Consider the following 25,522-nt stretch of genomic DNA (forward strand, 5'->3'; position numbering starts at 1 on the left):
AGGAGGTGGCCAAGAGCAGCTAAGGAAAAAGCCCAAATCCTAGAACAAGGTGACTTGAAAGAACTACACATGCCAGATCACACTCAGGGATCAACAAGTAATGAAAAAAACACTGAAATATCCTGGAAAGCTCAAGAACCAGAACCAGTGGACACCCACACTGGCACAAGGAGACAGCTCAAGACAAGTCTCAGGAAAGCCAACGTGAGAGAAGAGGTCTCAGTACGGACACGCAGGAAGTGCACACAAACAGGGGAAACCACACAGGCACCTGAAGTACCAGATGAAGGTGTCAGAGTCTTTAAGGAATCTGCAGAGCAGAAACTGGACTCAGCAGTGAATATAACCGGTAGCAGGAGGCGGCCAAGAGCAGCTAAGGAAAAGGCCCAACCCCTAGAAGAGCAGGGTGGCTTCAAGGAACTATCACAAACTCCAGGTCATGCTGGAGAGCTGAAAATTGATGTTGATACACTTAAGGACATATCAAAGCAAACATCTGATGGAGAAAAACCTGAAATGTTCAAAAGAGTTCTTAGGGCTCCTAAGACAAAGCCCATAGAAGACTTAGTGGGTGGCAGAGAACCTGTAAAATTGCAAGGCAGAAGTAACCCTTCCCTGGCCCACATGAGGGAGTCCAGAGAAGATGAAAGTCTCACAGGAAACAAGAAGTTGTGCTCCGTGGTTAGCCCACAGGAACTTGTGGAGCAGAAGCCAGTCACCAAGAGGCAGAGAACTGTTCCCAGGGAGAGATGCCAGTCACCAGAACCTGTGACGGTAGTGAAACGTCTGAGAGTTTCTGCAAAAAAGGTTGAACCCGTGGAAAATCTGAACAGCAAAAACATGAAAGCTACAAAAAAGGAACATGAAGAAGACTCGATCGCTCCAAACAAGGTGAAAGATGTTATATTAATTATTAAGTGCCAACTTGGTGAATGTCATACACGTGGTTTAATGATTAAATATAACCTGAATTTATAAATGGATGTCGTTTTCCAGATAGGTTTCCATTTGGCAGTAAATAACTACAAGCAATGGTAAAAAATTCTTTTGGGCTCTACTCAGGGAATAGACTAATTTAGAAAAAGAACTAGGCAGTATCAGGAAGTGGAAGAGTTCTGCTCATCTTCAAGTGTTTGATAAATTAATCACAGAAAAGATGGGCAGTTCGGTTCTCTGGTCATTGCTACCACTAATCCTAGAAATGGGCACACATGGCATACAAGTTAGGAAGTCAGCAAGAGAGCAGGGTCAGCAGGGGGTGAGCTGTTCAGAGGCTCCTGCTACAGCCAGCGGGGTCTGGCAAAATAACAGGAAGATTGGCTTCTGCTTTAATAGTGATTGTTTGAGAACCAGGAATTCATTTACTGCCTGTTTAATGGGACATTTTTCTATCATGTGAACTGCAGTGATTAGATTTGACATGTCAATGTAGGTGTTGTGATTGAAATTGAAATTTAAACTAAATCCTGAGTTCTTATTTATGATTTATAAGTAGAGGTGATCATTTTCCTACATGGATAAGTAGCAAGGCATTACCTTGAATATCTTAGATGACTGGTGTCTTAGAAAATTAATGGATGTAGAATTTTTGAATGATTTTTCTTTTTATTTTTAAAAAATATTTATTTATTTATTTGAAAGTCAGAATTAGAGAGAGAGGTCTTCCATTTGCTGGTTCACTCTCCAAGTGGCCACAGCAGCGAACGCTGAGCCAGGCTGAGCCAGGAGCCAGGAGCTTCCTTCCAGGTCTCCATGTGGGTGACAGTGTCCCAGTACTTGGGCCATCTCCAGTTGCTCTTAGTCCACTGGGGAGCTGGGTTGGAAGTGGAGTAGCTGGAACACAAGCTGGAGCCCATGTGAGAGGCCAGCTTCACAGGCAGTGCTGTACCTGCTACACCACAATTCTGGCCCTTTCTAGTTTACTTTAGATTGTTCTCCCTGTTGAACTGTGAGATTTGTCCTACTTACTGACATTTTTGTGAATGTCCTGCCATTTGTTTAGGGAATGTCCGTGCGTCGCAGATGCCAAAATAAAACGAATGTGGAAGAAGGGCAAAGACCTGCATTTCTAATACCAGAAGAAATTATTAAAATAAAGAAAAATGAGGTCTCTGAAAGCCAGGAGCTACAAAAACCAGATGATGAAGCCAAGAAACTTACATCCAGGGGCAAAGTCAGTAAAAATAGAATGTGCTTGAGATCTGGAGGAGAGAATGCGTCCCCCACGCAGAACACAACAGAAGTGAAAGTGGAGGGGAGAAGTGTGGAAGTCTCCGTGAAGAATCAGAAAGGAGTAACTGGAAATACAGAGGTGATGAGTCTGAGATCCAGAAAGACCAACCTCAAGTCTGGTGCAGACTCTGCGGAGCATAAATCTGAGCAGAGAGTAACACGAGGGATCAAGAGACAGGCAGAAGATCCAGAGAAAGTAAGTATTTACTGTGTTTTTTCTTTTGTTTCGAAAACAAGATATTTTGATATATTTTCACCTGCGTGCTGCCAGTTCACACTTAACATTAATGTAGTATATTCATTTCAGTATATATTTTGTTACAGCTAATTTATTTTGTCTCTTGGGAATTCTCCAAATAGTTCATTTGCATTATGAAAACTTCATTCAGGAAGTAGATTTATCTAGTTACTAATTTATGACTGCTTGTGGCATACTTCGTACTTCATGCAATGATTATGTGTAAATTATCTTCAACTCCTCCTTAGTACAACCAATTTATGAAATCAGAAATCTGGCCCTATTAGCATTTCTTTGGAAAGACAGAATTAATAAAGGTTGGGAGGGCCATAGAGTGAATAGTAGCCTTTTGTGAGAGGTGTAAAATTGCTTTCAGCACACAAAAGTTGGATCTAAAATACCATATTTTGAGTTCAGCCAATGATGCTAATTTGGCAAAAATATAAGATATAGAATGCTGGTGAGTCCAGTAGTCCAGACCAGCACTTGGTGAAATAACCTAGAAAACTTCTACTGGGATTGCCAGAAAGAGTCAAGAAGCTCCACCATGTGCCCAGGACACAGACTGTGAGCTGTACAGGTGAGCCTGTGTTGCTGGACTCGGGCAGGAATCCTAAGGAGAGATACTGATAGAATATTCTAGAGAGATGGAAGAGTAGAGCTCGAAGAATCACATCAGTGCCTAGACAGATGTATGTCATTGTGCTTGGGCCGACTGGAAGCAGACTTCCTTGTCACTGCCCAGTACCCAGGAAATTCTGGGGCACACATTAACGTGTTTTCTTGTCAGGCTGATCTTGGTTTGGTGTCCAGCCACGGGCCTCTGGTCAGCAGAGATGGTATGTGGATCCCAGCACAGCCAGTCACAAGGTGGGATTGTCTTCCCTTTAGTGGCTTCTGTGTTTACCTCTCAGTTACCATGTACTGCAGATTTCATACATTTCTACCACCTGAAAGTGTAGACAGTAACTTGTACCTTGCCCCGATGTTTCAGTTGTTAACATGAATGTGTGCAGCATTCTAGCGTGGTGATCCACTTACGTAGGCCATTCACATAAAAGGAAAGTCAGGCTTTTTGAAATCCCGTCTTCTATCTCTTTCCTTCCCCCTACAGTCAATGATTACCTTATAAAGTTGACACTAAGTTATGCCTCACAATCCCCTTAGCTCTGTCTGGAATGCTGTTTGCTTGGTAGCTGTTAAATTGGAGCGCAGGTCCCCAGGACCTGGGGCTTCTGTTTTGAACAGGCAAGGTCTTATTTTGTTTCCTTTAGACTTGATCTAAATTTACAGATGGAAGAGCTGGTGTCTCCCACTCCCTCAAAGGGAGGCACTGCACTATTTTGGAGGCCATGTTTCAGATTTTTAGGTCACACTGATTGCGGGTAGTTTGACTTAAGACACTGAAAAGTTTTCATTCTGGCTGAATTACCTTCTCTTACATTTTTAGATTAGTGAATATGTATACATGTTGAAATTTTATCCTTCTGATTATGTTTAGTTTAAAAGTATATTAGGAACTTTTATGAAAATTACAATATTTAAGTTTAAAAACCTAGTAAAGTATAGTTTAATTAAAAAAAACTTTACCATGATATATTTAAAACTAATTCCCAACCACAAAATTAACTTTTTAGAATTGAAGACCCATATCATATCTAATTTTTGGGATTTTGCAGAGTAGAGTTGGTTTAAAAAAAATGTTCTTTAAAATTACTGAAGAGTTGTGTTTTTCTTCCCAAACAGGATAAGGACATTGTGAGCACCAAGAAAATGAGAACCAGAAGGCATTGTGACGATGTTTAGCAATGAAACTGAAGCAAGGAAAATATAAAGTTAGTTTAGTGAAAATGTTAGTATAACTTTTGCTATCTATGTAAAATGAATTCTGTAAGTAATGCTATTGATCTGTTTAAGAGAAATAAGGGTGTAATTTTCCAGTTCAATGATCTTCAAAAGATCATGAAGGGGATTGCTGGGTCTCCTAGAGTGATAAACATTTAAGAAGTGCAGGGTGGGAAGAGGGGTTGGGGCCACGATGTGGCCTCTGCATTACAAAATAAAGCCCTGGATATCCTCGTTTCTCACTGTGAATCTGTAGGGTCCTGAACTGTCATTGTTGCCACACTGAAGTCGCTTCTGTTTGTTCATGTCCTTTATCCGAGTGTGAGAGGCAGATCTTCCATCCTTGTAACCGTAACACTGAACAGTCTCAGCAAATATTAATAGTGGATAAATGACAAGAGTAATGCAATTTACAATGTTACAAATGATATGATAGGGATGGGCATTTGTTCCCCACTATAGGCCATTGGCCATCTGTAAAAAACTAATCTTTGGTGTCCTGTCCCTTCAGAGAATAAAACTGATTTGAAGGATGGCATGCAAACATATCTTCAAGGACAAAGGATGACTGCATTGTGGGATGACTGCTGTCTTGCCTTTTTTCATTGAGAGTGTGTCTAAACTAGGACTGTTCATCTGATAGCCTCCATCCACTCAGTCTAGCATGGTTGGCAAGCCCCTTGATTCCAAGCTATCATTTCCCATATGAGCTGCTTTCATGCCATATACTTTTTCTGCCATCACATGGGACAGGCGGCAGTAAAAGCCCACTTTGCAAAGAATCTCCATCTCACAGAGACCTGGCAGGAGGCCCCTCACCCACAACCTCCAGCTTACTGACACAGTTGTAAGTTAATGTCTCCTAATCTCATTATGAGCCCAGATTTCTTTCTTCAGTGTCAAACCCATACAGATTTAACTGCTGCGCATCTCAAATTTTATTTCCCACTTTCGCCCACTCTTTCTGTGTTCCCCAAATCAGAAAACAGCATTCCCTCCCTTGCAGGTGCTTCTTGGCAATCTTTCCCACGCATACGCCTTGCCACACTGAGGTGAAGACGGCAAACAGGGTAGACATCCCAGAATGCACTGTGAAGAGTGCAGAGTAGGGCTGTGCTAAAGGAGGAGGGGGAGGGGCCTTCAAGGAAGAGTGGGCAGGTACTTAGAAGGTGTGAGACACAAATTTTTCTTTGGGAAAAAAAAAAAAGTTGTATTTATTTATTTGAAAGGCAGAGTTACAGCAAGGAAGAGGCATAGAGAGAGAGGTCTTCCATCCACTGGTTCACTCCTCAGATGGCCACAACTAGGGCTTAAGTTTTGCCAGGGCTCTGCTGATCTGAAGTCAGGAGCCAGAAGCTTCTTCCAGGTATCCTACGCAGGTGCAGGGGCCCAAGGACTTGGGCCATCTTCTACTGCTTTCCCAGGCCACAGCAGAGAGCTGGATCGGAAGTGGAGCAGCCAGGACACAAACCCGCATCTATATGGGATGCTGGCACTGCAGGCGGGCACAAATTGCTTTTTAGGTTGGCCCAATTCAGAACCTTCATAAGCCACTGCCTGCAGCACCAGCATCCACCTTGGAGTGCCACTCCAAGTCCCAGCTGCTGCACTTCCAAGCCAGCTCCATGCTAATGCACCTGGGAAAGCAGCAGCAGATGGCCCAAGTGCCTGATCCTCTGCTACCTGTGCAGGAGACCTGAAGGTAGTTCTAGACTTGTGGCTTTGGCCTGGCCCATCCCCAGCCATTGCAGCCATTTGAGGAATGAGCCAGCAGATGGGGGATCCTCTCGCTTACTCTGCCTTTCAAATAAATAAATCTTTTTTTAAAAATGGGAGTCTCCGTTGCAAATGGGAATTCCTTGAAGACTTTGGGCTCTTCGACTAAAGGTAATTAAGATAGTGTGACTGGGATGCTACCATTTGCTGGACTTTGTAGAAGCCTTGTAGATGAGTTGCTGGGATCTGGCACTGCAGGGACCCCCCCAATGCAGAGTTGTGCAGAGCCGCCCAGATCCTGAGCGTCTCCAGGACGTAGTTGACATCTCCTTTCCTGGTGGCTGAGCAGCCAGGGCTGTTCCCCCCACCCCCCGCCCCGAGCACTCAGTGGTCTGTAGACCAGCATTCCATTGTATTGTTCTTCACAGAGGAACAAAAGTTGCCCATGAGGTAGGTATTTCTAAGAAACCTGTCTTGCTCTATATGTAATGTTTCACAGGAATGAAAGTGTCATTTGATGTGTCCTGTATTGCATGAGTCAGAATCAGCCTTGTGCTCACATAGCCCATCTCAGGTCAAGTGCTGAATTTGTGACTTCAAGCCCTGATGCCAGGCAGGGAGTCAGATACTCTCTGGACATGGCCTCTGCAGGGGATGCTAAGGGGCACCCAACTAAACCCTCCATATGGAGCTCTTTAAAAATTCTTATTTATTTGAGAGGGAAGAGAGAGAGACACCCCACAGTTGCTGGTTAACTCTCCAGATGCCTGCAGTAACCAGGCAGAAGATAGGCGCCTGGAACTCAGTCACGGTATCTCATGTGAGGGGCAGGGACCCAACCACTTGAGCCGTCTGCTGCCTCCCAGGTGTGAATTAGCAGGAAGCTGGAATCAGGAGCAGAGCCAGGACTTGAACCCGAGCCTCTGATAGGGGATATGAGCGTCAAATCCAGCAGTTTAACCACCATGCCCAATGTGTGCTCCCACTGGAGTTTTTGATGTCACCTTGAGAACACACTGTCCCCAGAGTGATGTGGTAACTGTCATCAGGGAAATGTAGCTGGTACAGTCCCGTCCACCTTCCCTCAGGTCCACGCATCTTAAAATCTGTCCTGATTAATGCTGCCTGCCCCAGATAATGGCAGGTGCTCCTTTATCATTTGCAAAAATTTATCCCATTTCTGGTTTGCTCTGTACCCTTGCAGGATTCAAATGCCTTCAGAGCTTAGGCTTTGGAGTTAGATGGTAGGGGTTCAAGTTTCAGCCTATTGCTGCTGTGTGACCTTGGGCAAGTCTTTCACTTTGCTAGATAGTTCTCCCTTCTGTGAAATGAGGCTATTAATGCCTGAGCTCACAGGGCGGCTGAGAGGATTAAGTGAGACAATGTGTGTAGAGTACTTAGCATTCTGCCTGCAGCTTGGTAAACATCAAGACATGCTAATTAGCATCATCATCAGAAGATGAATGTGTTTACCAGATGTCTACAGCTCCTAGACTTTTCCCTTGGCTCATAAATTCTGTATCGTTAGGATTTTTCTGTGGAGGAGAGAGAACCTGGAGCATAAGCCCTGAGAAATGTGTCTGTTTTCGTGAGCCCTCACACTACTGAGCAAATTGAGGAAAACTACCCAGACCGTGAACGATGCAAAGAAGCATTGAAGAGCTGAGCAGCCAGGTTCAGGGTTGCCAGACTCAGTCTGGTCTCAACAGGAGGAAAGAAAACAAGTGAGGTGGCCGCTGAAATCCGGTGCCCTGCCAGTAGTATTTTAAACATATTACTGACTCATGGATTGCAAGATTTTATAACATGCATTTGTTTTGTTAAATTGTACATTTCCAAAGAACCAAACTAAGTAACAGCTCTACTTTTTTAAAGCATTAATCACATAGATTTTATTATGGTCTACTTTTCCTTTAAATTATATCAATTGCTATGACTCTAACACATTTCTACTCTTTTTTTTTTGGCCCTATGTTATAAAATTTAAATTGTGAACAGAAAAGTTGTTTTTATTTAGAAAGTGCTTATTATTGTCCTGGTGGGGCAACATAAGCTTTTGAGTGATTGCAATGATTGATTGCGTCTCAAATTTGCCTGATTCTTTACAGGAAGACTGGAAAACTTTGTTATATAGTTGTTTACATGTTTGGACGTCTGTCATTTAAAAGCTCAGGAAACAAAAGCTGTTATTTGTGTGACAGGCATCTTCCTATAAAATATTATAAAATCAAAATTATAGATAGTCTGTTCTAACAGATTTTTAATTCCCCCAAATGACTGGCAGTCATTTTTAATATTTTATTTCTCATAAAGAGAAAGGCATTTTAAGGAAGCAGTTCTCTTTGTAAATTTATGAACAGTTGTATACAGACTGTTAGCTTCCTGTTCTAAGGCAGTCTTTTTAACTGAGATAAAAATAAAATGTTCTCTAGTATTTTATGGATGTTAAAGAGACTTTAAATGACTTATTTGTTTAACTTGGCTCCATACATTTGTATTAATTAAATGGGATTGGGTGTTTACAAAAGGCTTAACAGTGTGACCCTCTTTATTTTCAATCATGATTGACGTGTAAAAAGCTATGCATATTCAGTAGCTACCCATGAAACACATATCCATTTCTCCCTCCCTACTGCTCTCACTGTTATTGCTCTACTATTTAGGTAGGAACACTTGACATCAGTCTATCCTCTCAGCAGACTTTAGTGTAAATAGCATCGGGAGCCAGGGCCCTCTAGAGCAGTTATCTTGCGTAACTGAAACTTTGTGCTGGGCGAGGGTGGGCTGGGAGCTGATGGTTAAAGTGTGGTCATCTTTAAAGGTACAGCCACCACCCACCCCTCTCCTTTGCTTCCATGCCCCACCCCCACCATCCCAGCAGGGGCCTGACACCACTTGGCAGGAAGTGAGGGCTCACTGCTTGGAACTTTCCCTCTGAAAAGTCCTGGCTAGCAACAGAGCCTCTGGTCTGGGGCTGTGACTCCCAGGCTAGGAAGCGGGTTGCAGAGGACAGGAGCAATTCTGCCCACCCACCTGTTCATTCAACAGTGCCTGCACGTGGAGGGCGGGCATTGGTCCTGGCAGGACACCATGTGGGGCCTCGCTCTGTGCCAGTGAGCTGACAAGGGAGGCTGCCAGTGAGGGGTGGGAGATCTGGATTGAGTTCTGGGCTCCTGGTTTTGGTCTGGCCCAACCCAACCACAACTGTTGTAGGCATTTAGGGAGTGAACCAGAGGAGAGGTGCTCTGTCTCTATTGAAAACAGAGAAATGGAGAAAAGGAGTATGGGTTGCCCCACGTCGGACTCCTGGCCAATGAAGCCCTTGGAGGAAAAATAGTGGTCTCCATAGAGACAAGGGGAGGTTGAGGTCAGGTTAAGCTGGACACAGAGAAGGGTTGGCCGGGGGTTGGGATGAAGTTAAGGAGGGTGCCCAGCCATGACCCTGTCGCAAGTGCCCTGCCTGCTGTCTGGGGCCTGACTGCCCCCCAACTAAGTGCTGCTAGCGCACTGGACATGCACACTCGGGACATCGCAGGCCCCGCAGAGGGAAGCCCCCAGCCCACAGAAGGCAGTGCTGTTTCGGGTCCAGATGTTCCAGTCCAGCAGTGACTTGCTGCGGTCCACGGGCTGGAAAGGCAGAGCTCCTTGGCCCCTAGGTCCTGGCACACTCATTTGAAGAACAGGAAAACAGACCCAGGAGGCCAGTGTGCTCTGGGAAGGCGGCCCCACCTCTGAGGTGGCTCCAAGATCCTCCGGGACCCAACCCTGGCTCCACTTGCCCGTTGCCCCACTGTCCCCTCCCAGACGCCTTCAAGGCTCATCTAGAGCCACGTGATACTTCCAGAGGCTTCCTCAGCCCCCAGGAATGGCTCCGTTTCCCGGGGCTCCTTTGGCCCTTGTGCACATTCTGTGCCCATGTATCTGCAGCAGGTCTGCCTCTTCTCACAAGCTCCGTGGAAGCAGAGGGGACACCTGCTGGTTGGGTGCTGCTTCCTCACTCTTCACTCCACCTGCCGTGCAGTGGACCTGACAGGTCCTGGCATGTGGGTGCTGCCTCCTCCTCACTCGGGCCAGGGGACGGCTGGCACGATGGATGGTAACAGAAGGAGCTGTGGGTGATGTGCTTAGGTGCGCAGAGCCCACACCATTCCCTGTAGGAGCCCCTTTCGATGGGACTAGTTTAGTCGATGTCGGGGTGCCACAGTGGAGACATTCCAGACCTGCCCTGAGGACATACTCCTCTGTGCAGGGCAGAGAGGAGCGGATCTCTGACTCAACCTGGCCTTTGAAGAGACCGGAAACCTGTGTGGGAACTCTGCACACTCCTGCAAGTGGTGCCCTGGGTACTGCCAGGACCATCTCAGCCGGCCTGAGGCTTTTGTTTCCGTTAAAAAAACTTGGGGGCCAGCGCTGTGGCATAGTAGGCTAACAGCTGTGGCATAGTGGGCTAACAGCTGTGGCATAGTGGGCTAAGAGCTGTGGCACAGTGGACTAACAGCTGTGGCATAGTGGGCTAAGAGCCGTGGCACAGTGGGCTAACAGCTGTGGCATAGTGGGCTAAGAGCCGTGGCATAGTGGGCTAAGAGCTGTGGCACAGTGGGCTAACAGCTGTGGCATAGTGGGCTAAGAGCTGTGGCACAGTGGACTAACAGCTGTGGCATAGTGGGCTAAGAGCTGTGGCACAGTGGGCTAACAGCTGTGGCATAGTGGGCTAACACCTGTGGCACAGTGGGCTAACACCTGTGGCACAGTGGGCTAAGCCTCCACCTGCAGCGCCGGCATCCCATATGCTATGGCCTGGGAAAGCAACCAAGCGGGAGACCCACAAGGAGCTCCTGGCTTTGGATCAGCCCAGCTCCTGCTGTTGCGGCCATTTAGGGAGTGACCAGAGGATGAAAGACCTTTGTCTCTCCCTCTCTCTCTCTCTAACTCTCTCAAATAAATAAATAAAATCTTAAAATTTTTTTTAAAAATTATATAAGGGAACGAACACATTTCATTTATACAGTTTTATGAGCATAGTGATACCTTCCACCCAGCCCTATCCCTTGCTTTTGCCCTCTTTCCTTCTTCCTATTTTTCTTTTAATTAGTACAATGACATAGTTTCAATTTACTTTATAATCACAAGCTTAACCCTCCACTAAACCAAGAATCCCACAAGTAGTCAGTAGAAAACCACGGTTTCTCAAGGGCATAGAAAAGAGCTGTAAACAATCAAATCCCAAAATGTCAATTTTACTCATACACATCACATTTTTGTCCTCTGTATATTAATTACCACAAAACAGGAAAAACACAATATTTGTCTTTTTTGGATCAGCTGACTTCACTGAGCATAGTGGTCTCCAATGGCATCCATATTGTTATGAAAGACAGGATTTCATTCTTATTTACGACTAAGTAGCATTCCATCATGTATGCAGACCACTTTTTCTTTATCCAGTCATCAGTTGATGGACAGTGGGGGGCCCTGGAGGAGGCTGTGTCAAGTCTGGCTGTGTTCTAGGTGCGGAGCGACAGGACAGTGCCCTCTGCTGTCCATGGCCAGGTAGGAGTCATCCTTCATTTGTGAATGTAAACTACTGCAACCATCACGGAAGACAGTATGGAGATTCCTCAGAAATCTGCAAATAGACTCCATACGACCAGCCGTCCCATCCTGGGACAGGAGAGCGTTTTCTGTGCCCGGTGCTATTAACACGCGGGTGTTTAGCCAGGCGTGACGCAGCCTCTCCAGGGCCCCCCCACACTAGTCCCACACGCACAGGTGGCAGATGCAGACCCAGCTCTCCCCTGGAGCTCTGGAGGGAGCCCAGCCTTGGAAGAGGTGTTTGAAACTTCTCTGATCCCTGAAAGAAGTCCAAGGTCTTATCTGACAGCTGCTTGTGTGCACGACATCCAGTTACGACAGCGCGTGGTGTCCGTGGCTGCCTCTGGGAGAAGGCATGTAGGTAGTCACCAAAGGCTGTCTCTGTAAGGAACCGAAGGAACACGTTCACACCAACAACAAAGGGTTTGTACCCTCTTTTTTTTTTTTAACATTTATTTGAAAGTCAGAGTTAAACAGAGAGAGAAAGAGAGGCAGAGAGAGAGAGAGAGAGAGGTCTTCTATCCACTGGTTCACTCCCCAGTTGACTGCAATGGCTGGAGCTGCACCAATCTGAAGCCAGGAGCCAGGAGCTTCTTCCAGGTCTCCCACGTGGGTACAGGGGCCCAAGCACTTGGGCCATCATCTACTGCTTTCCCAGGCCACAGCAGGGAGCTGGATTGGAAGAGGAGCAGCTGGGACCCGAATAAGCACCCATGTGGGATGCCGGCACTGCAGGCGGCAGCTTTACCTGTGACGCCACAGCACTGGGACAGGGCCAGACTTTAAGACAGAACGCTGAACAAGGAGAGCACTTCGCAGAAGTGTGCACACATGGCAGCTGCAGTCACGCTGGGCTTGCAAAGTCTGCGAATACAGACCTCTGTCACCAGGCTGCAGCTCACAAGGAACCCGTGGCCGTGTTGAGACTTTTGTAGCCGAACGTGGAGCAGACCTGGAAATGCTAATCCTGGGTTTGCTACAGGCCAGGGGTTTGCCTTTGCTGTGCAAGGGTCTATAGAACTGAACAAGACTAGCCTGCAGGCCACTGTTGGGAGGCAGTCTCCCAAGGCGGCAGCGCACTAAGGTGGGGAAGCAGAGGGGAGAGCTGAGTCCACACACTCTCCGTGTGTCTGGATTTTTGTGACAGACACGTCTCCCTGTGTTGCTGGGGTTGCCCCATGTTTGGATGCCAGGGGCGGCTGGCTGAGTGGGACACAACACCGATGGTGGTACAGGGAGAAGAGGCTGTGGGAGTGACCAGCAGGCCCGGCCCTGCCTGGGGCCTGGCTGTCCAGCACCTGACAGATGGCCTGTGCCCCTGGGGTCCGCACTGCCCCACGCTGACACACAGTGTTCCGGGTCATTTCCCCGGCTGTAGGCCCAGGAGTGAGTGTGATGGGGAGGTCCCAGGGAGCTGGCACCCCTGGGAGCCAGCCTTCGCCCTGGGCACAGGAGCTACAAGCCAACGCTCTGTCTTGTCTTCCTACACCTCATGCAGATGATGGGTGACACCCCTTGAGGACGTCTTGGCAGAGCTGAGTCCCCAGCTGTGGTCTCAGTCACGTCCTCACGTCCCCTGAGTGACCCTGTTCCCTCCCTCCTAGTCTTGGGGCTGCCTCCCAATTCAACCATCTGGACCCAAGTTCTGGTTCCAGGCTCCTCTTTTGGATAGACCCAAACTAAGACAGAGGCCTTGGCCTGGGGCCCACATGGGGGGAGGTGGGGAGTTGCTTTGCAGGGGTGCTGTGCACAGGGGCTCACACTCTCGCAGTGCCGGAGGCTGGAGTCCAGAGTCAAGGTGACACCCTCGAGAGCCCTGGAGAGAAGGGGTTCTGTGCCTCCCCACAGTGGAGGCCGCACCAGGTGCTCCCCAGTTGGTGGACGCATCACTCCGTTTCCAGCGTCCTCATGTGGTCTGTCTCTGTGGCCTAGTCTCCTCTTCCTAGGACACAGTCACGAGGAGCAGGGCCCCCAAGGCCAGCATGGTCTCAGCTGTCCCATCCCTCACCAGCCTGCCTCCCGGTCGGGCCCCACGGGGAGGTGGGGAGGTTGGGAGTTCAGCCCCTGAATCTGAGGTACACAAGTCCCCTGGATGGCTAGCTTGGGTTTGGGGTGAAGGCCTTGTCGCCTCTGCTGAGCCCTCCAGCGGTTGGGAATGCGAGAAGTGCTGAGCCACCATCTTTCCTGGGACCCTGGGCACACAGTGGCAAGCTGGGTGCTTCTGCCTCACGGGGGCTTCCTTTGAGGTTGGCCGAGGCCTTGTCCCACTGTGGACGCTCAGTCCTTTCGAGGCAGTGGGCGCAGGCAGAGCTGGTTCGGTCTGTTGGCCCCTGGCTGATGCAAACCGCCTCTGCCTTCCATCGCTCTTGCCCTGTCCACGGTCTCAGGATGTGCCTGCCCGTCACATGTCCAGTTCTGCTGCCCCCAAGGGAGGGCCCTGACCGCACACGGAGCGCAGTGAGGTGCTGCTTGTCTGATAAGGCCTCCGAGACGCAGAGAAGCCAGCAACTGAAGAGCTGCAGCGGCAAGTGGATCTCATAGCAGGTGACTTTTGTTGGAGAGAGAAATAAAAGTGTTTTTGTTTGTTTGTTTTTTGTTTTTGTTTTTTTGTTTGTTTTTTTTTTTTTTTTTTTTTTTTTTTTTTTTTTTGACAGGCAGAGTGGACAGTGAGAGGGAGAGAGAGAGAGAGAGAAAGGTCTTCCTTTTTCCGTTGGTTCACCCTTCAATGGCCGCTGCGGCCGGCGCACCGCGCTGATCTGAAGCCAGGAGCCAGGTGCTTCTCCTGGTCTCCCATGGGGTGCAGGGCCCAAGCACTTGGGCCATCCTCCACTGCACTCCCGGGCCACAGCAGAGAGCTGGACTGGAAGAGGGGCAACTGGGACACAGGCCACAGGAGGAGGATTAGCCTATTGAGCTGCGGCGCTGGCCTGAAATAAAAGGTTTTTAAATCATCCATTTATGTTACTATTTTTTTTTTAATTTATATTAATTTTCATTTATTTGAAAGAGAGATGCAGAGAGAAGAGCAGAGAGAGAGAGAGAGAGAGAGAAATACCTTCATCCACTGGGCCACTCCCCAGATGCCTGCAACAGCAGGGCTGGGCCAGGCCAGGTCCAGTGCAGGAGCCCCAAATTCCATCCGCATCTCTCATCTGCCGCCTCCTGGGGTGCACATTACAGCAACCTGGAACTGAGAGTACAGCTGGGGGGGCTGGCGCTGTGGCGTAATGGTTAAAGCCACCCCCTGCCAGGCGGGCATCATTTCATATGAGCGCCGGTTCAAGTCCTGGCTGCTCCACTTCCAATCCAGCTCTCTGCTGTGGCCTGGGAAAGCAGTGGAGGATGGCCCAAGTCCTTGGGCCCCTGCACCCGCATTGGGAGACCTGGAAGAAGCTCCTGGCTCCTGGCTTCGGATCAGCACAGCTCTGGCTGTTGAGCGGCTATGTGGGGAGTGAACCAGTGGATGGAAGACCTTTCTCTCTCTCTGCCTCTCTGTAACTCTGCCTGTCAAATAAATTAAATTTAAAAAAAAAAAAGTACAGCTGGTACTTGAGCCCAGGATCCAATATGGTGCTGGTATTCTCTAGTGGTATTTTTTTTTTTTTTTTAGGATTTGTTTGTTCATTTGAAAGTCAGTTTCAGAGAAAGAGACAGATCTTCCGCCTGCTGGTTTACTCCCCAGATGGCTGTAACGTTAAGGGCTGGGCCAGGAGCCAAGAGCTTCATTCAGGTCTCCCACGTTCATGGCAGGGGCCCAAGCATTTGGGCCATCCTCTTCTGCTTTTCCTAGGCCATTAGCAGGGAGCGGGATGGGAAGTGGAGCAGGTGGGACTCGAACCAATGCCCATATGGGATGCTGGTGCTGCAGGCAGTGGTTTTACCTGCTACACCACAATGGTGGCCTCCTCAAGTATCATCCTAACCACCACACCAACCACTTGCTTCAAATCATCCATTTACATAACAGGGCTCATAAAACATGTCAAATGCACCAAATAGCAAAAGGAACAGGTCTAAATTCCACATTAATTCCAGAGCAACAGAAAGGAAAATAATGGGTGTGGGGAGGTTGTGGAGGGAGGACAGGAGGGGAGCACCAGGAGCGAGAGGGCTGGGGCCCATCAGGGACGCACGGATGTGCCAGGAGAGGGGCTGGAGGGAGGCCCAGCGGGCTGTGGGTTACGGAGAAAGCATCGTGAGGACTGACCGTGGACTTTAAGGCAGCTGTCGTCTCCCTCCGCAAACTGGAGACAGCACTGCCCAGGGCTCAGGTGCTGCTGGGACCGGGGAGGAGCAGGCTCCCTGGAGCGCGCTCTGGGACTCTGTCTGCAGATCCACTGAGAGCTGGCCCCCACCCCCACCCCGCCCGGCAGCCATGCGCCCACTCCCACCTCTGCAGCTGCTTCTGTGCAGGTCGGGGCTACATTTGCTAAGTCCTGAAATGAATGATCTTTGGAAACCAAGTCTCACCTCCTAAGGAAAGTCGTGGCATAACGACTTAAGGCACACGAGTGAAACGGAGAAACCAGAAGAATGAGACACAGGCAAGTAATCAAAGTAGAAGTTTATCCTTGCATCACAATGCTTTCAGATCTTGCAATTCGCACATACAAAGAATTCAGCAACATTCACTGGCATTACAGTGAGAGCAAGATCAAATTATAAACGGACTAAAAGGAAACAGGAGCGTTGGAACCGGAACTGTAGTGCACACATACAAAGATTGCACATAAATTAGACACGACTTAGTGAAAGCAAAGAGTATCAGTAATTAATCATACATGTTTTAAAAAATGACACAGGCATGTTCCCATGAAGAAACACAGCTCTCGGACTCATTTTTACAAGTCTCTAAAAGCACATAAAAATATCTTTGAAGACACCGGTAGGCGCTCCTCCTTCATCTGGCACAGGGGGAGAATGGCCAAGTGGTCACACGGTGACCGGCAGGCTGCAGACCAGAGTCAGTCTTCTGATCGCTTCTAGCGTCAGAATGCAACTGCACACCACGGAGAGAGACGCGAGAGGGGGCGTGGCGGCGTCCACTGGGGGCCATCCTGTTCTGTCCACTTGACTTGCTCTCACTGAAGGGGGTGAGCCTGGACGTTCCAGGCCACACAGTGGAGACGCACAAGTCCCCAGTCGCTTCTCCTCTCCCCGCACAGCTGCTGCAAGGCCAGGAAATGGCCCGGGGCCAGGAGGCTGCAGCCCCCCTCGGAAGGGAAGGGCTGCCCCTACCTGGGGAGCCCAATCCTGGCCCAGGGAGTGAGGCTTCTGCGTCGCTTCTGGAATGGGAAGCGACTGGGAAGAGGCAGACACCTGGGGATGGCCCAGGGGCCAGGGACACACAGAGGAGGGCTCTCTCCTGAGGACACCCTAAAAAGGTCCACCTTAAAGGATTCTTGATACAAGAGACACCGGTGAGACCATCAAAGGCATCAAAGACCCGACTAAGAGCTGCTGCACTGGGGCCAAGTCCATGTCCCCCGACCGTGACCTGGGACTGTGGGGGCAGTGACCAGCCGGAGTCACGGCCACCCTAACAAGCAGGCTCTGTGTCCAGGGCTCAGGGGCTGAAGGACCCCACTTCCTTCTCCCTCCTTCCATCGAAGAAAGGCATTGGGGCTTGGGGTTTTCACAGTGGCAACACCCAGGGCCACCCCGTTTTCCTCTTCCTTCTACACGCCGTCACAGTGCAGAGGGGAGGGGCGCCTCCGGCAGCAGTGCGGAAGCCAGGGCTGGAGCTGCTGGTGTCCGTGGTGACGCACAGTGTGCCCTCCTCCGTCCAGCGCTGCCCTCAGGTGGGGCTCAGGCAGTGGACAGTTAGCAGCGTGGGCACCTGTGAGCCCACTGTCACAGCCATGACTTACCCTGCAGGTGCACCTGCACGCGTGACACACGAGAAGGCATGACCGTGTGGCAGCAGGGCTGATCAGTTATGAATGAAAACGTCACGTAGCTTTATCTTTTGAAAAGCAAAAGAGGCACCAAAGCCACACGTAGCAAACGCTTTCAGTAAGCCAGACCAGCTGTCTCTCCTTTTGTGTTGTGCTCACTTGCTGGGTATCTAGCGGCCACAGAAAGAGGACTGCTACTGAACTGATGTTCCCACACTCACACCTCCCCACCTTTTTCTGTCCCTAAGCCAGTCCTGTGAATGGGATCTTTACATTATCCAGTGTCAAAGGTCGAAGGTCTCAGCAGTTTTTCTGTTGCAAAATAAGCTAGCCTTTAGAGTACGCATTTCACCCTCTTTCTTTTATTAAACAGGAAGTGAGACTTTAAAAAACTGTATAAATCTAAACTTTAAGGTTTCTCTTCTTACAAACCCTTGGCTTTTACAAGAAATAGTTAAACACCAAAGTGCTTTCCAGAAAATGTAAAGTCTGCTTGTTTGGGTTCTCCCACTGTTTCTACCCGGAAGTTTGCTCCTGGATTCTGTGTGTCCTGGTCTCTCGGCTTCACCTGAACGTCTGGACAGGAAGTGCTTTGCTGGTGAGCCTGCAGGCGGGCCTCAAGACCTGCACAGGCAGCTGGGGCGGACCGGGAGGAGAGGCAGAAATGCAGTTGGCTGGATTCTCTGAGTCGAACGGATGGACAGACGGACAGCAAGCACTGGGAGCACGGTGCCAGCGGCTGGTTTTGCTGTACCCCAGGCCGTGGACGAGAGGAACGGGATCGGCCCAGTGTCTGCATCTCACCCAGACAAGGCGGGGTAGACGTGGCCTTGAACGAATGCGTTTGCAAACACGACAGCGCAGCCTCCAGCTACTGTACTGTGTTTCAGACCTGAATTTCGGCTGAAAAGTCTTCTTTGATCTCAAAAATGTGTAGGTAAGCCCCATGGGCTGGGAGGGCGACTTGCCCAGAGCCTCTGTTCACAACGTTACCCTCACAGTTTGCCTTCAGAAATGCTGCTGCCCAGGGAGGGAAGCTGAGAGCTAGGAGGGTGAACCTGAACTTTCACCTGAACTCTGAGTCCTCCCCTGGGTTCTTACCGGGGACCTTGTGTCCAGCGTCTCGCGTAAGCACACCGAGCGTCTGAGACTGACGACACGCACAGGTGCCAGACGTGGGGAAACCAAGTGGCATAATCTAATGAAACAGCAACATGTTTACTGATATTAGCAGAAATATATATTTTGTGGCATAGTATTTGACCTTAATACATTACTCCAAGTTTAGAAAAGGGTATTTAAGATTTAATGACTTTATCACAGGTAGTCTTGGAAGCATAACAAAATATACACAGAGAGAAACGAGGAAGGATCTTAATGTGAACTACGAAATAAATTAATGTGTTTTTACAAAATATACTGACCATTAAATTAAAAAATAGTTTAAGGCAGGAATCTTCATTTGAAATTAGCATAATCAGAAAATATATCAATAAAATCTTGTACCACTTTGTAGCAGAATTCATACTGTTCCTAAAAAGAAAAACAAGAGGGCATTAACATGTTTCCCAAAAAGTGCTTGATTAACTTAAACAGGAGAAACATTCACAAACAAGCTGTCATCTGAGTGTTTAGAGGAATGTGCCACCCCTTACGCACAGCAGTTCTGTTACGTAATTCGGATTTCAGGCACAGGAAAACTTCAAGGCAAGCTATCTCCCACACAGAGTGTATTCAGCATAGTCTGAGTACAACGTCTTTGGTTCTCACATTAACTCGGAAAACAACTCCTTTATGTATAGCAAACATTGTCACACAGACTACATAACGTGACAAAAGTTCATCCATAAAGGCCCAGGTGGAAGTCTGGATGGTTCTAGGCCTACATTCACGCTACAAAGGGGATGCGGTTTTATGTGAAGGTTCCTAGAACTCTAGAGAAGAAGCACTACTTTTGTGGAAGGTCATTGCTTTTAGAACACCTTGGCGTACAGAGAAACTGGCAGAGGAGGGGGCCTCGAAGGCTCGGTAGTGACAGGCAGCTTCCAACCTGCCTGGGCTCCAGGGTCTGGCTCCCGGCACACCCTGCGTGGGACACGGCACGTGGGCCTGTGAGAAGGGCTACAGCAGCCCCCTCTCCTTCCCAGCACCTTGGGGTCAGCCTCTTCCCACGCGTGGTCCACAAGGGTCCGGAGACTCTGGGCTTTAGAACTTGGGCCAGCTAAGCCCTCCCCCCAGTTAGTCTGGCCAGGAATGGGTGGAGTTGGTGTTCTAGAGATAGAAAAGTTGGGTCAAGAACTTCTGTCTTGGGGCCAGCGCTGTGACACAGCGGGTGAAGCTGCCACCAGCGGCACCTGCATCCCAATCTTACATGGGTGCTGGTTCGAGTCCTGGCTGCTCCACTTCCTATCCAGTTGCCTGCTAATGCGCCTGGGAAAGCAGTAGAAGATGGACAAGTGCTTGGATCCCTGCACCCACGAGGGAGACCCGGAAGAAGCTCCTGTCTCCTGGCTTCAGACTGGCCCAGCTCTGGCCCTTGCAGCCATTTGGGGAGTGAACAAGTGGGTGGAAGACCTCTCTCTCTGCCTCTCCCTCCTTCCTTCCTTCCCTCCCTTCCTCTCCCTCCCTCTCTCTATCTCTCTGTCTCTCTTCCTTCAACTCTACCTTTCAAATAAATATTTTTAAAAAATGAAAACTTCTGGTGTTGTGACAGAGCAGGCAAAGCTGCCCCCTGCGGCACCAGCATTCCACGTGGGTGCTGGTTCACGTTCCGGCTGCTCTACCTCTGACCCAGCTCCCTGCTAATGCACCTGGGAAAGCAGCAGAAGGTATCCCGAGTGCTTGGGCCGCTGCACCTACATGGGAGACCTGGATGAAACGGCTGGCTCCTGGCTTCAGCCTGGCCCAGCCCCAGCTGTTAACAGCCATCTGGGGAGTGAAGCAGCAGACGGAAGATCTCTTTGTCTTCTAACTTTGCCTTTCAAATAAATAAATAAATATTTAAAAAAATGATCATTGGTCTTACACTGGGGAAGGAACGTCTGGCCCATGGACGCTGTAAGACCCGCAAGATCATTTGATCTGGCCCTGCCCAGGCAATCACAGGCAGTACTCCAAGTTCACCATGTCTATAGCAAGCGAACTCTTAAAGCGGTAGTTTTGTAGGGCCCATGAGTGACGCTGTAAATACCCATGGAGTCCTTGGCAGGAAAAGGGTTCCCCACCCCTGTTAAGAGAACACGAAGGCTCTGGGGAGCAAAAACAGGCTGACTGTACACTCGCCTTCAGCTGCCAAGATTCCCGCGGGAGCACAAAGCTCCCGGAGGACACAGGAGGGGGATTTTCCAAAGCAATGCTGAACAACCAGGCCAGTGCTGCGTGCCCCCCACACACCGGCTTCTGGCCCGACCTCTCCGACACCCCCACTGGCTGGCTCTGATCCGGGAGGGCGGTGGCGGCGGTCACCATCTCTCGGCCTCCACAGCAGACGTGCATGCCAACTGCTCACCGCCCCATCTGCTTCTTGAGCACAAGGACTGGGGGCCAGGGGTCAGCCCTCGGCAGGACGCTGGCATGACACAGGCCATGCCGCCAGTCACACCGGTGGCCATTTCCGATGGAGGCAAGCAAACACGCAGTGGCCTTTGGACAACCAGTTCTGGAGAGCAGGCCGGCGGGGACTTGGGAGACAGGTCTTCCCGCGCAGCCAACCACTAGACAAGGGCTGCCGAGCCAACACTGAGCCACTGTGGCCTCTGCCTAGACAGCCCGCCAGCAGTTAGGGTGGTGAAGCCGTCCAGACTGGAGTCAGCCAGGTAGGGCTTTACCTCCTCACAGCACCTGAGGGTCCAGGCTGGCGAAGCGAGGTGATGAAGCTGTTTGGCGAGCTCCCACCCCCAGGGTCGTAGCCCCCACTTCCTGCCTCACCACTTGCCAAGGAGCACTTACTGTGTGCCCGACAGGGGACTAGCTGCCAAGTTCATGTATTTATCTTTTAAAGTTTTATTTTTTTAAATTTATTTGAGATCCGGAGTGGGGGGCTGGGAGATCCACCTTCCATCTTCTGCTTCACTTCCCAAACGTCCAAAACAGCCAGGCTGGGCTGGGCTAAAGCCAGGAGCTGGGGACTGAGTCCCGATCTCCCACACAGTGGCAGGGGCCAATCGCTTGTTACTGCTGCCTCCCAGGGTCTCCATTAGCAGGAAACGGGGGTCAGGAATCCCGGCTGGAGACCGGAATTAAAATCCAGGTACTCAGATAACAGGTGTCCAAACGCCCACTCCCAAATGCCGACTTTGAAAGTCAGGTTCTGGAATGTTCTATTGTGCGGTTACCAGAGAGGGGCCGGGACATATCTGAGGGCAGCATCCCAGGAAGGCAGCGGAGAGAAGGCAGGAGCAGGGGAGCAGAACCGAGCCGGGAAGGCCCTTGGACGCCAGGTACTGTTGCAAAGGAGCACCCTGGCCAGGCAGACAGGTGCACGAGCTCCGGGAGCCCCAGGCAGCCCACACAACTGTGCGCCCCCCCCCCACTGCCCCGAGGCCATTGGCCGCCTTCGGCTGGGTGCCTGCCCCGGCCTGACACTCTGGGCGTTCTGATGCACTTACGGCAAGTTTTGCACAGTGACCCTAAAGGCAGTGCCATCACCCCCGTTTTCATGGAAAGGAATCGAAGCCTGGAACGTGGAAGGCTCACGGCCAAGTTCTTGGAGCCCTGAGGGAGCCCAGCCGTGAGCCCGGGAAGACAGCCCCGAACCAAGCTCAGAGGAACCGCCACTTATCTTTGTAAACGCGACATAATCTAAAATCCGTTTCTAATGGACACCTAGGAATGAGGTGTATCGATGGGGTGCGACGTGATGGCCAGGCAGGACTAAGTCCTGGGGAAGCCAGCAGCAGCAGGACAAACAAGAAAGCGACTGAAGGGGGCTGGCTCATTAAAAACCGGATTCCATTCCGAGGAGGTTCGTTACATTTTTATTAATGACTGTGGTTTTGACTTAACGATTCTTTTGCAGTCTTGCCCGGGGGCCGGACCCCCCTCAAGTCCCCAGCAGGGAAGGGGTCCTGGGATGCTGCCCTGTGCAAGCTGCAGCTGACTCTCCTTGGGATATTCCCCTCCCACCTCCCTGCTTACTCAAGCAAGACATTCACTAAATGCCCGACACCGCTCCGACTGGGGTTCTTACCAGGGTTTGCACCATATGTGGCCTCTGAAGTCGCAAACTCTTCACAGCCTGAAACACGTCCAAGAGTCCCTCGGCTTTGACGCGCTCCAGAATGTTGCTGAGGGCGATGAACGTGCCCGTCCGCCCGGCGCCAGCGCTGCGGAGAGCGGAGAGCGGAGGGCGAGGGCCTCGTGAACACCGCCAGCCTGCCCACGGCCCCTGCGGCCGGGGCTGAAGCGGCGCTCACCGGCAAGGTCAGCCTTGATTGGATTTTGCACAAGAAAATCCCTAAGGTGGCTGCCCAGGCACAGCGCCCAGGAGCCTGTGTACCAGGTCAGGCCCAGTCGTCGGTCCTGACGCTGGTGCGGCCACCTCCCCCTCCCCTGCACACACAGGGGTCTCCACGTGTGGCTGAGCTGGCGCTGGGGGCCTGGCCAGATCCTCCTGGTTCAGGTCTAAGGAGCAGGTGGCCCAGGCTCCTTCCCTGCGCCAGGTGCCGGCTTCTGAAGTGGGCAGTGCCGACAGGCAGGAGGGAGGGATGCTAAGAAGAAGGGCACCCACTGCCAGGAACACACAGACAGACTCAGGGCCCTGCAGTCTGCCTGCTTCTCTGGACAAAACCCTCGCGAGCAGAGCCCAGCCCCCCAGGGTGGCCCAGGAAGGCAGGCAGAAAGGAAGTGGGGTCGGTTGCCTCGCCCAGTGCCCTCTGGGGATGCAGGGTGCTGGGGGTCCGGGGTCTCACCAGGAGGCCTAGCTGATGATCCTGTCCTGCTGCAGGGACTGTCCCCACAGAAGCCTTCCCCCAGGGAGGGCCTCCTTGCGGGACCCTGTTCACCTCGCAGCCCCAGCGCCCTGCACAGGGGAAACTCACAGCCTGGGCTCGCAAAGGCAGAGCTGAGACCTCTACCAAGTCCCAGAGACTGAAAAACCAAGGTGTGTGCTCCCCCTGCTGGCCAGGCCAGGAGTGCACCCAAGGGGGTCCAGGCTGTTAACCTCCTGCTCCTTTGGCTACAAAGGGCGGGGGCGAGAGGTCGTCCTAAAAAGTGGGAGCCACATACGTGGAAACAGAGACAGAAGTGCAGTTATTAGAGGCCAAACGGCACCACCCAAGAATGGAGGCAGAGGCTGGCTCAGTGGCTTAGCGCCGGCATCCCACATGGGTGCTGGTTCCTGTCCTGGCTGCTCCACGTCTGATCCAGCGCCCTGCTAATGGCCTGGGAAAGCAGCAGAGGATGGCCCAAGTGCTTGGGCCCTGCACCCTCATGGGAGACCCGAAGGAAGCTCCAGGTTTCTGGCTTTGGCTTGGCCCAGCCCTGGCTGTTGTGGCCATCTGGGGAGCGAACCAGCAGATGGAAGACTTCTATCTCTTCCTCTTTGTAACTCTGAATTTAGAATAAATAATTTTTTTTAAGAATAAAGGAATAAAGCAGCCCAAACTCCTGCTTGAACGAGCTCTGAGCCAGTGACCAAGGCCCGCCAGCAGAGGGGCAGGGAGGAAGATGAGTGGGCGGGTCCTCCCGTTGGCTGGACGGCCCCTCCCACCCTCCGTGTGCTGGGGATCCAAGGGCTCCCTGGCTGCACAGCTGTCTTGGGATACGGCCCCGTGTGCCCCTCGGTCACTCGCCTGACTCTGGGACAAAGGTCAGGAGGCTACGGGCCTCCTTGGGTCACTGCAGCCTGGGCTTCACAGTCAGCCACACCCACCTCGCCAAGCCGAGGGGAGAGGACGGAGGGGAGAGGACGGGGCAGCACGTGGCCCGGCAGCCGGAACCAGAAGTCCGGCAACCAAGGACAGGCGTGCGTTTGCCAGAGCTTCGCCGGGCCACTTGCGGCGACTTCACATGCTCTTTCCCCAACTCCCGCGTCCAGTGCATCCTGCGTCTAGCACTTGGGTGGGGCTGGGCGTGATCAGTGGCAGGAGGCACAGGACACAGAGGGTCCTGGGGATGGCACCGCCCCCGCCACAGCACCCCACCGAGGGGCGCCACGGCGCCGCTCACCTGCAGTGCACAGTGATGGGGTGGTTGCCCGTCTGCTGCTGCTGCTTCTGCACGGCCGCGATGAGGTCGATCATGCCTTTGCCCTCGGCGGGAATCCCGATCTCGGGCCAGCCGTGGAAGTGGAACTGGCGCACCACGCGGATCTGCTCCTCCTGGCGGGCCAGGGGCTGCGGCAGGAAAGGGGTCTCAGTGCTGCCCACTCCCACACTGCCGGCCCCGGGGGAAGGTCCCGGGCCCGCTCGCCCTCCGGGGCAGGTGGGAGCACCCAGAACTCTCCCGGGGCCTCTGCAGTAGCCCTGCTTACCCGGGAGGAGAAGGCAGGGGGTGGCTGTGCAGGACACCCAGAGAACAGCCCCTGGAGCCCCGGAGAGGCCCTGCCCAACCCTTCCCAGGGTCCTGGGCAGCTCTGCTTGAGAGAATGGAGTCGTCTCCAGCCCACGGTGAGTCAGCTCACCCACGGCTGGTCCAGAGATCCACTCTTTGCCAGAAAACAGAGTGAGCAGTGCACCAGGGACTGTGGGGGCCCCGAGAAGGCCCTGGGGGAGGGCCCCTCTGGTCCCTTGGTTCCTCCTGTCCCGGCTGCTGTCTGCCCTTCTCCCGAGAGGGGACTGAGAGGCGTGAAACGGAGAGCACAACCTCTGCCCCACCACACTCCTTGCCAGCGAGGATGCAGGTGGCCACAAGGGGGTGACTCTACAAGAGACCTGCCCATGGACAAGGGAGCGCTGGCTGGTCCCAGTAAGCTGGGTCCCGGAGAGGCGGGCACAGGACACACAGAGCCCTGAGCGATGGCTGCCGCCCGTCAGGAGCACACGGGTTTCGGGATCTGTGGCAA

General features: G+C 51.4%; 1 protein-coding gene across 10 annotated transcripts in view; it reads right to left on the bottom strand.

Annotated features, from left to right (window-relative positions):
* Nucleotides 1-16,172: 16,172 nt before the first annotated feature.
* PTPRE (protein tyrosine phosphatase receptor type E) overlaps nucleotides 16,173-25,522 on the bottom strand; it is a 158,101-nt gene continuing 148,751 nt past the window's right edge. For all 10 annotated transcript variants that reach the window (XM_051833517.3, XM_089313811.1, XM_089313812.1 and 7 more), the window contains 3 exons: nucleotides 24,688-24,854; nucleotides 22,709-22,844; nucleotides 16,173-19,053 (listed from right to left, as the gene is read on the bottom strand). In XM_051833517.3, the coding sequence (XP_051689477.1) occupies nucleotides 18,979-19,053; nucleotides 22,709-22,844; nucleotides 24,688-24,854 (378 nt within the window). In that variant the 3' untranslated portion in view covers nucleotides 16,173-18,978. The remainder of the gene's footprint in view (nucleotides 19,054-22,708; nucleotides 22,845-24,687; nucleotides 24,855-25,522) is intronic.

Source organism: Oryctolagus cuniculus, chromosome 15 (assembly GCF_051225735.1).
Source record: "Oryctolagus cuniculus isolate XC-2025 breed Fujian yellow rabbit chromosome 15, ASM5122573v1, whole genome shotgun sequence".
NCBI classification, from domain to species: domain Eukaryota; kingdom Metazoa; phylum Chordata; class Mammalia; order Lagomorpha; family Leporidae; genus Oryctolagus; species Oryctolagus cuniculus.